The following is a 10,719-nucleotide window of genomic DNA, read 5'->3' as shown; positions in this document are numbered from 1 at the left end:
GTATGTGCGCAATCGTTTTACTGCATTGTCATTGGACGGAACAGGAACACGTAATAACTGCCAGCAGGTTGGTGGTGATTTGACAACTGTACCCGGAATCAGACTGAGCCGTTAAACACTGTCAACAATGTCCTGGCGAGAAGCTGGGAAATAGACGGGCTCATAGATAAAGTTAAACATTTACACGATAACAAAACTAGGTTTATCATACAGCGGCAGACTGAACATTTTTCACATCGACGGCGAGAATGTTTGTCCCAGCGGGAGGATGATGAAGAAGAGACCGTGGCGAGTGGTGTCAGTGTGCTTCATTATAGCTGCACTGTTTTGGTGAGTTAACGTTTATAATTTTAGTGTGGCTAGATAGCTGGTCTAGCCAGCTTGCTAACAGCGAGAAGTGTCACATACCAAGCAAGATTCCACAACTAGGTGCATTGTTTTGGAAGAGACAACATTGTCAAACGTGACTTAGACTTATAGTGTAGCTAGTACTGCAACAATAATAATAATGGTTATGTACAGGTAGTTGGCTGCACTTGGCTGTTTTACAGCTTTTAGATTACACTCATTGTTCTCTACTTTACTGTGCGCCAAACACTTGTATAGCTAATTCGATTAGCGTAGCTAGCTATAGGAGCTAGTGAATTTCAACCCAGCTAGGTTGGTGCCTGTCTGACTGTAGTACTTATCCCAATGGCACTGGAAGAAAACATGATCTCCCATGACAACTAACGTAGGGTAACAGATTTGACGTATTCTCTTTCCTCTGCTCTGACACAGGATTAGCCTACATTTGATAGCTATCCACGCACCATGTCAAGCTGGTCAACCCGGAGTTCTGTAAACCTGTTAGCTAGTTAGCTACCAGCTACACTTGTTGGTCAAGAGCGGGATGTGACTATGGTAAAGTGGGTGCATCTGGTGCGATACGTTCATGACATCATAGTGTTAGGAGATTGAGAGCACTGAGCTCAAGTGGGTCATGGCTGCTGTTTGACCCCAAACACATGATGTTACTGGATTAAACTGAGAAATGGGTGGGATGTTAATCTGACCTATTTATAGTTGATACACTTTACAGTTCAAGATGAATAAAGTAAGAAATATACCCCATATAACTTAATGATTACTGTTGTAAAGGCCTTGTCTCACTGTTATTTAGCGAATTACATAGAGGTCTAGTCGATTTCTAAGGGTTGAACTTTGACACACCGCTAGTCTGGACAGCCACATGAATGAGTCAGAAATGAGCTGGAGGAAGGTGTGATGTGTAAGGTATCTTTCGATCTTTGCACAGTCAGAAAATGACAATTTCCTGTGGCTGCAGGGCATGCCCACTCCCTGATATGCAGGTTCAGTACGTTAGAGGTGGAGCACCATTGCATGAGCCACAGACACACCTCCTGGATTTAAAATGAGACTTGATGGAGTGGAGCCCAGCTCTGTAAATGACTCCTCCTGCTTTCCAGTGGGTCACATGGGGCATTTGTCCTACATTTGTGTCAGATTGTCGACCACCACACAGCCAGACACATCTTAGTGTTGAATTATGGATTTGCTACTAATTTAGAAGACCTAAACTTGACTATATTCCTTTGAAATATATTATTCATAAATGCTTTAAAACCGCTAGCGCTCCTGTGGGAATCTGTAGTGATGGATTTCACAAGTCAAGGCTTGGTCTCTAATCAATTGTTACCCTTAAATCACCTAGCTTTGTGTCATGTGACTCATGCCTGTGAAAGTAGACGATGTACTTTACAAAGCTTAAAATCCATCCAGACTTTTTACAAGGTCAGGTTGGTGATGCATTTGTAAACATCTTAACACAGAGACCTTTGTACCCATTGCAATGTGACACTGTTGTGAGTCAGTATCTATTGAAAGCTATCGTTAGTCAATAGTGCTCCTTTTTGTAATACTACCTGGAGTGGGACAGCTGTGACAATGACAATTTCCCAGACTGTCACCCGATGGTGTGTGGTTACTACGTTCCCCTTGCTGTCACATGGCATTGGTTTTTGACCTTGACCTCTCCCTCACTGGGACTGATAAGATACCACGTGCGGGCCTCTGCCTCTTGGACATCTGCTTTCTCTCTCATGACGTCAGCCTGGACACAGGGCGGCTTCCTCTGTTTGTGTACAGAATGACTTACCGTTAGTACACAGGATTGTTGTCCTTGCTTGCTATTGAAAACACCTGGTTAAACCCGGTTGACAACCGGTGGGTTATTTGAAATGAAGACTTGAACAAACATGTCTGCCGTTCGACCCACATGGTCCCCTCCCCCATGTGCCACAGGCCCTGCAGTGGGTATGCTGTCTGCACAGAGCCGCCCCCAGGGGCCCCCAACACGCCTGGTCAGGAAAGCAGCGCAAATAAAGACCCAGGGAAGAGCTTACATCATCTCCAGGTACCGCAGAACACAACCTGTTACTTCCTGGTCTCACACTGGGCACACTCCTAGCAAAGTCAAACCTTACAGATGATGTTGTCGATGGTTCCGTTCTCAAAACGAGCTTCAAAAGTACTGTACCTCGCCACTAATTGTACTGTGTGGGTGTGGCCCAGGTTGAGTTGGCCTTGGTGCCACATATCCAGTCCCTGTCTGAGGACAACCTGCTGACAGAGGAAGAGCCTGAAGATGAAGACGAGAAGATGGAATTGGCCTTTATAGAGGACCGGAAACAGGTAGAGGAACGGGTAAGTGCTGGTTTAGACCAAACCGTCATTGCGGAACATTCTGGTCTTTGTAATTAGTATCAGACCAGACAGTCAGGGTTACCTATCAGAGGTAACCCGTGTCTTGGTTTGATTCTTGATATTTCTTTCTACATCTCTTTCATGTCAGGCCTGGGAGTTGCAGGAGCTGGTGACTGAGCCCGAGCCAGTTATAGAGCAGCTGATTCTGGAAGCTTCCAACGCCCAGGACCAGGAACCCTCTCCCACCTCTGACCTCCCCCCTCCCCCCTCTGTTCCTGTGTCGGAGGAGCCTTCCACCCCCCCTTCAGCACAGGACTCCGCCTCCTCTGACATGTAAGCATGCCAGGATACTCCACCTGTCCCCCTGCCAGCTTGCTCAGATGCATGGCTGATTGTTATCACACTCATCGCTCTTCTCCTGGGAAGCTGCAAAATAACAACCATTTGGTTGGGGTTTTCAAAAGTTGCTCACTTGGTTTAAGTGTTGCAAATGACGTCCCCCTCTCTCTCTCTCTCTCTCTCTCTCTCTCTCTCTCTCTCTCTCTCTCTTTGTCTCTCTCTCTGTCTCTCTCTCTGTCTCTCTGTCTTTCTCTGTGTCCCTCTCCTCCTCTCCAGCGTGTCCGGTGATGTTGTGGATGATGCGCCTTTACGTGAACACAGCGATGCCGGCTCGGCTGACTGTGACCTCTCCAGGTGAGGACAGCTTCTGTTCTTTCTCGCACCTGAATACAGGGTGCCCTAATTATTCTCATCATCTATTTGTATTATATATATATATATATGTTCTTACCTTGTTTTTACATTTTTAACTGTATCACTTTGAGATCTGTTTCAAATGTAAAGTGCGTTACAAATACAATCTATCTATGCCCTAATTGGTCGATCCAGATGTAAATATCTTGTGACAGTTCGTCGTACTTCTTCTGGCTTCTCCTCCTGTAGTGTTCCTGTGGTCTTGGAGAACACGTCCAATGTCCACGGTGGTGGGACCAAGAGCCACGTGGAGCCGGCACTAGTCCAGAGCAGCCAGGACGCTTCAGCTCTGGGATCCAATACATCCCATCTGCTGGAAGAACAGGTACTGGATCTCCATCCTAGTCTGTGTGGACATGCGTGGTGTGTCAAAGAATGGCCATTTTATTCTGCTGACTTCGTATATATGATATATATATTAACTTTGATTATTTTTCATTTGCATTATTATATGCTCTGTAGCACTTTGAGATTGCTTTAATATGAAGTACAATACAAATCAAATGCATTATTATTATTATATGTTCATGCAGATGTGTTATGCGAGTGTGTCATCGTGTCCTGACGGGAACTTGTGTTGATAGGGCTTGAGCTCTCACGTTCCCACGGAGACGGATCCCAGCGTGGCCCCCAAGGACCCCGAGGACATCCCAACGTTTGACGAGTGGAAAAGGAAGATGATGGAGGTGGAGAAGGAGAAGAGTAAGAGCCGGTGGCCCTGGCCCGTTCTCTTTGAATATCCCCAGTAGCGTCCCCTTTTCATGAGAGCTCTCTCTCTCTTCTTCATCCTTTTCCCCCGGCCAACACCTCCACTCATCTTCACAGTCCAGGCCACTCACACCTCCTCCAGTGGGGCCTCCCGTGCTGTGAAGAAGATTCAGAAGAACTTCAACAACTATGCCTCGGTGGAGTGTGGGGCCAAGATCCTAGGGGCGAACCCAGAGGCTAAGGTATAAACACTGTCTTCCAACATGGAAGCTCCCTGCTCAGCCCGTTGTGGACCTTCCTGCCTGTTGTCTTGGCCAGAGCTGTGTCAGTAGATTCTTACCGGTTGATTCTGTTGTCCCAGAGCACCTGTGCTATATTGATGGAGAACATGGACTTGTACATGCTGAACCCCTGTAGCAACAAGATCTGGTGAGTGTTCCTAAGATGTGTGTGTGTGTGTGTCTTTACATCTGTGTGTATTGGTGTTCTGATCCGTCTCCGCTCTGCCCACAGGTTTGTCATCGAGCTCTGCGAGCCTATCCAGGTGAAGCGTTTGGACATCGCTAACTTTGAGCTCTTCTCCTCCACGCCCAAAGACTTCCTGGTCTCCATCAGTGACAGGTTTGGAACCCCAATAGATCTCGAATGGTGACACTGCGCTTAAGTCAACCAAACCTGGAAGAAGGGTTCTTCTGCCTAGTGGACAGCTCAGTGAAGCGTGTCTGCCCAACAATGTTCCCTCAGGTACCCCACCAACAAGTGGCTGAAGCTGGGGACCTTTCACGGTCGGGACGAACGCACGGTCCAGAGCTTTCCGTTGGACGAGCACCTGTATGCTAAATACGTCAAGGTGTGTACCGGATGGCCTCGGACTCACTCTGGTCCCATGGCAGTCCATCTGTTCTCTACTGCATTCCTGCTCTACCAATGAAGACTAGAGTCCTCCTCTATCCAGTCCTGTTTGCGTCTCATAGTCACTCCCTGTGTGTCGTCGATCATGTTTCCATGCTAGTATTCTGATTCTAAAATGAGCTTGCCCAGGAGAGGGGGGAAAAATGGTCATCACGGTTACCAAGACAATGACAGCAATCTTAAGAAGGGACTTACCTGCGTGCACTCGCCTGGTTTCTGTTCCGAATACCTATTTCTCCCCTTCTATTAATTCTGTTCTCTTCTGTTTCTCCTGCTTCAGATGTTCACCAAGTACATCAAGGTTAGCCCCTTTCTGTCTTAGAGGTCTGTGGAGGAGAGGGTGGAGGATGAGGCTTTGGTGGTGCTAACTACAGGAGAGGCTTGCTAACATATCCGTCGCAGATAGCGCATTAACCATGGAAAACAAAACAAGCAAAGGATCATCCTTTACCAGAAATCCATCGCAAGCTTTGTTCAATTATTGGAGTGTGCGGATCAAAAGCTTCCATCTAATACATGTGATCTCGCTAAACAGCAATACAATCATCCTTTTATGAATACTAACCATGTGAATTTCACCCGTCAAACCAGTTTTGAAATGACAGCTTACCAGGCCAGATTTGAGCTTTTTTAATGCCGGTGTGCGTTTGACCCGATGGCTGCTGCGGTGTGGAGTGGGTCCATGTTGGAACCCAGCGTCGGCAGGACGTGACCCGCAGGACGTGACCCGTGTCTGTGTGTTTCAGGTGGAGCTGCTGTCCCACTTTGGCTCGGAGCACTTCTGTCCTCTCAGTCTCATAAGGTCAGTCCTGAACGCGAGGACCCCCTCCAGGGTGAATGGAGCTAGCCGCACCGCACTTCTAAAGGTCTGCTGTGTATTCTCTGTGGAGCTACTGTACATAAGCGTTTGTGCGCCAAGTCAGATCATTTATAATCATCGATGCCAAAAGCTTGCGGACGTGCATCTGCAGCTGTTATGTCATTCTTTAAAGTTGATGGGGGGGAGGGGGGGGGGCGGGGGGGGGGGGGGGGGGGGGCAGCAGATAAACCCTGCTCTGTGCTTAATGCCCCCCTCCCCCATTAAACAGTTGGTGAAGCGGTTAGGCCCTGATGCAGACTGTAACATGCAGCCACCAGTCCTGTTGAACTTGGCACTCTCACTCCAGCGCATAAATAAACCATCTGGTGACGGGGGGCAGCCCCGGAGTTTGCAGAACATTTTGTCTTCAAAACGTACGACCACTCCCCTCAGCCTATGTATGTTTCTTATAAGAACATTATACAAAAAAGAAAAAAAGAAAAAAAAAGGCTGTGGAACACAGTGTACTGCTGCGTCTGCCAACCACTAGGGTCCAAAGGAAGGTCATTGTATAGAACTGTAGAGCACATTGGTTATTAATGATAAAGGGTCCACAGCCGTGCATGCTGAGTTGGACTTAAGTCTAGACCCCTTCATTTAACAGCGTGTTCAGCATACCTGGTATAGCATTACTTACTAGTTACTGTTCATGTTGAAGCCTGTGCCCCTTACTGTTCGGTGGCTCTGTATGCCTCCTGGTGGCCAAACATGGTACTGAGAGGAAAACGTGTCGGCCCTACTGTGTTTCAGGGTGTTTGGAACCAGCATGGTGGAGGAGTACGAGGAGATAGCCGAACCCTCTGAGAGACCAGATGACCAAGACGACTACTTCGGTGACGACCTCCAACTCTCCTAACTAACTGATTCTTAAGTTACCAAGAATAGCTCTTGATTTCAATACATGTTGGATCATTGTTGTCCTAATGCGCTCTACAGATTACCCACCTGGCTATGTACCCCAAGAAGCCAAGTCATCCAACAACCTGATTGGATCAGCCACTGGTGAGTCACATAGATGAGTGCATCCCACAAAGTGTGCCTGAAAGGCCGTGTGCTGAGTGGACGGTTCGGGAGAGACCTGGTTGTCATGGGGTTCTCTCTTGTTCTCAGACGTCCTCCTGAACATGGTGAACAACATCGCGGACGTTCTCGGGGCAGGCGCCACATTGGACGGTAGGGCCCAGCATCCTGCTCCCTCATTCGCTACTGAGAACCGCAATGACTTCAAACGGAAGTGAAGACATATGTTTGGTGTATCAATGAGACTTTTAGAGCTCCGTTGTCTGTTTTAAGTTTTGGAGGGACTCTCTCTTTTTCCACCCAGGCAACTTTACAGGCCAGACTGTCAACGTGACGGACTCATCCATCTCATCCCAGTTGGACCCTGAGGTCATCCTCACCCCTGTGTAAGAAACAACCCTCTGTCAAACAGTACAGGCATCCTCTCCTTTTGTTACAAAGCCCAATCTCTCTCATCCATTCTCATTTTCATACCCGCTCGCTCTCACTCTCTCTCTCTCTCTAGGCCAGACATCAAAGAGCTGGACCAACGTGTTATCCAGGTGGACCCCGATGCCCCTGTCCCAGAATCCCCTGCTGTAGACCCCCTCGTTCCTGAGGAGCCCCCCACAGAGCCCCCCCAGCTCGAGCCGCCGCCTGAGGGGGACATGGTCGTCACTTGGATGGAGGAAGAGGAGGCTGACCCGCCCCAGCCCACTATCACCCTGCTGGACAGGGAGGAGGAGGAGGAGGATGAGGAGAGGACTAAGGAGAGGGAGAGGGCGAAGCAGGAGAGTCAGGACTACTGTGGGCTATCCTCCTCCTGCTCCTCCTCTATCCAGGAGTACCTCCACCAGCGGTGTTTGGCTCTTTCGGCCCCACGTAGGAACCCCGGCGAGACAGAAAGGACTCCAGAGCCCCCCCCACACACCTACACTCCTGCCTGGCTGCTGCCCCTCACCCCCCCTGTCTCTGACACTCCCAAGCAGCCAGCCTCCCAGGAGCCGCAGCCTGAAGAGGCTCCGCTTGAGCAGGGCGATGGGGGAGCAGGCTCCACGGAGGCTCCACAGCCCCCAGCGGAGCAGGGAGAGGCCAGGCCTGAGCCAGCTCAGCTTGAGCCCAGCCTGGCCGGGACCAGCTGCTCAGACACCCCCGCCTCCAAGCCCACCCTGGGTTTGGAAATGCCCCAAACCTCCACCCTTGATGTGCAGGCCCTCCTAGAGAGGGGCCAGGAGGGGCAGGTTGAGGGCAGACCCACCCCCACCATGAGCACCTCCAGCAGCAGGGCCCCAGAGGACCAGACCTGGGGACCCCCCACAGAGGAGATGCCCGTCCCGGAGGGGGCTGACCTCCAGGAGCCAGAAGCTCCTCCACACCCCCTCGACGTAGCCGATCCCTCCCCTCCGCCCCTCCCTGCCGTCCCCCCTCAGGCAGAGCCTCCCGCCCCCCCATCAGAGCCGGACAGCGGCAACAGCCCGCCCGAGGATTCCCTTCCCGACTCTGACCTCACAGCCTCCCCACACACCCACACCGCCCCCCCAGAAACCAAGGGCGAGGACCCGGTGGACGACATCCTCCTTACCTCGCCCCACGGAAGCGGGCAACCCCCTCGCCCCTCCCCCTCGTCCCACACGCCCTCCCACTCTGAGTTCTACGCCGAGCAGCACGACGTCACGGAGAAGACGGGCAGCCAGGTGCACGGCTCCGGCCAGAAGGAGTCGGTCTTCATGAGGCTGAACAACCGCATCAAGGCCCTGGAGATGAACATGTCCCTGAGCGGACGCTACCTGGAGCAGCTCAGCCAGAGGTGGGGCACCACACACACTCAACGCCACAGACACCCCGCCCAGACATCCACGTCCACGTGTTCGTCTAGCATTCGTTTCATCCAAAGCTCCATACTATCTGCATTGCACTTGCAATGCCCTTTTTTTTGTTGCCCTACCTTGACCAAATACTTTTGGTCAGAAATAAGATCTGCGTGGGGAGGAAATCGGACAGTGAGAGTGTCTGTGGTGCTTTGTTGAAGGTACCGCAAGCAGATGGAGGAGATGCAGAGAGCTTTCAACATGACCGTCATCAAGCTCCAGAACACGTCCAGGATAGCAGAGGAACAGGTGAGCAAGAACAACGACGGGATACCAAGCAGTCACCATCACTCCAGTGTGCTATAGCGGGTATAGAGGAGGTCTCAACGTACAGTACAGGTCCTGCACTGTATGAATAGGAGAAGCCAGTGTTTTGACTTGTTTCTGAGTGGCTAAGCAAGGTTGTCTCCCGTGTCCCTGTAGGACCAGCGTCAGACAGAGTCCATTCAGACCCTGCAGGGACAGCTGGAGAACATCACCCGGTTGGTCCTCAACCTGTCTGTCAGTGTCCTCCAGCTGCAGAGCGAGGTCAGCACCTTCCAATAGAAATGAGCTCAAATGCTAGACGGTGTTACGACGCGCATTTTGTTATCGCTCTGGTCGAACGTTCTCTCTGGTCCCTCCGGACGATGTTTTGACCACCTCTCGCAAACCCCTCCGTCTGCAGTCGGGTGATTCTGTTCTGCGCGTGTGCTTCAGGTGTCCGACAGGCAGAGCTATCTCCTGCTGTGTCTGGTCCTGTGTCTGCTGCTGGGCCTGCTGCTGTGCTCTCACCACTGCCGGATATCCAGCCTGCCCCCCTCCCCCACCACCGACCCGGAGCCCCCCAGCTACAGCAGCCCAGACAGGTATCTCCCCCTACCGCCCCCCCCTCCCCCCCTGGTAGTGTCACTCTATTTCTGGAGAAAGTTAACCTCAACAACGCTGTCTTCTCCCTCTCCCAGGTCTTTCTCCTCGCGGGACGACACAAGCTTCAAGAGACGGGCTTCGTACCCTCTCCTGCTCTCTGATTCGTGCCAGTTGGCCTCCACCGAAGGCAAGTTACACTCAGCTGTGTCTGGGCTTCACGGTCTGTGTATTGATTCCAGCCACTAAGATGCTGACCTAGCATTTGCTGCTTTCTTGCCCTCAGGTCCAGAATCCCTGCACATGATGGAACCACCGACTTTTGTACCTGCTAATAAAAAGGTATGGAGCAACTGTGTAGAAGTGATTGTGACTCGGAAGGATTTCTGGGCAATGAAACCTGCCACCCAGTGTACTTTCAATGTTTTAAATAATCAAAGTTTATTTTTTTATGACTGAATCATTTCCCCCCTCTCTTTCCCCCCTCCCAATCCTTCCACCTCCAGAAGAAACGAGGTAAAGTCAAACCCAGCGAGAAGGCGGAGACTCTAAAGCCGTCGACCGTCGTCATTTCTCCACCCGTGGCCAACGGCGCCCCTATATGCAACGGGGCCCCGAGGGGTGCCAACCTCAGTCGGCCTCTCCTCCTGGACTCCCCGTCCGAGGGCAGCTCCGAAGGCTCCTCCCACTCGGACGAGCCGTCCTTCTGTGGCATCGCCACCTGCACGCGCCTCTGCGACGACCTGCCCCCGCCCAAGAGCAGGGCGGAGAGGCGGGCGGAGAGGCGGGCGTTCAAGCACCGGCGCTCCAGGCCCGGGTGTGTGGTGGTGGACCTGCTGCAGGCCCCTCGGATGGACACCAGAGACACCACCCCCACCCTGCAGGACCTCATGAGGGGCAACAAGGAGCTACGCTCAGGGACGTTTGGGGTCACAGCGCTGTGAGGCCCTGTTGGACTCGATAAGGGCTCCCTTGCCTCCATGTCCTCCCTAAAACAGACTTTTGTCATCCCCCATCCCCTTTGAGGGGGACAGGTACGCCTGTATGCAAACAGGACGATTAAAGCTC

At 51.5% G+C, this 10,719-nt stretch overlaps 1 protein-coding gene across 2 annotated transcripts; it reads left to right on the top strand.

Annotated features, from left to right (window-relative positions):
* The first annotated feature begins 62 nt into the window (after window positions 1–62).
* suco (SUN domain containing ossification factor) lies at window positions 63–10,718 on the top strand. 2 transcript variants are annotated; one of them, XM_047026931.1, is made up of 24 exons: window positions 63–330; window positions 2,305–2,416; window positions 2,575–2,706; window positions 2,855–3,039; window positions 3,322–3,399; window positions 3,649–3,784; window positions 4,044–4,161; window positions 4,285–4,409; window positions 4,529–4,596; window positions 4,681–4,788; window positions 4,912–5,017; window positions 5,360–5,380; window positions 5,826–5,881; window positions 6,689–6,771; window positions 6,875–6,940; window positions 7,049–7,111; window positions 7,263–7,344; window positions 7,464–8,744; window positions 8,967–9,054; window positions 9,229–9,333; window positions 9,505–9,653; window positions 9,750–9,841; window positions 9,938–9,993; window positions 10,158–10,718. In XM_047026931.1, exons 1-24 carry the CDS (start codon window positions 269–271, stop codon window positions 10,593–10,595), a joined length of 3,810 nt encoding a protein of 1,269 aa, XP_046882887.1. In that variant the 5' UTR covers window positions 63–268; the 3' UTR covers window positions 10,596–10,718. The 2 variants fall into 2 exon arrangements, with proteins under 2 accessions (XP_046882887.1, XP_046882888.1); XM_047026932.1 differs by lacking the exon at window positions 5,360–5,380 and having other exon boundaries at window positions 64–330.
* The last annotated feature ends 1 nt before the right edge of the window (window position 10,719 follows it).

Source organism: Hypomesus transpacificus, chromosome 10, assembly GCF_021917145.1.
Source record: "Hypomesus transpacificus isolate Combined female chromosome 10, fHypTra1, whole genome shotgun sequence".
Lineage (NCBI taxonomy): Eukaryota > Metazoa > Chordata > Actinopteri > Osmeriformes > Osmeridae > Hypomesus > Hypomesus transpacificus.
This window is presented reverse-complemented; position numbering and strand designations above follow the sequence as displayed.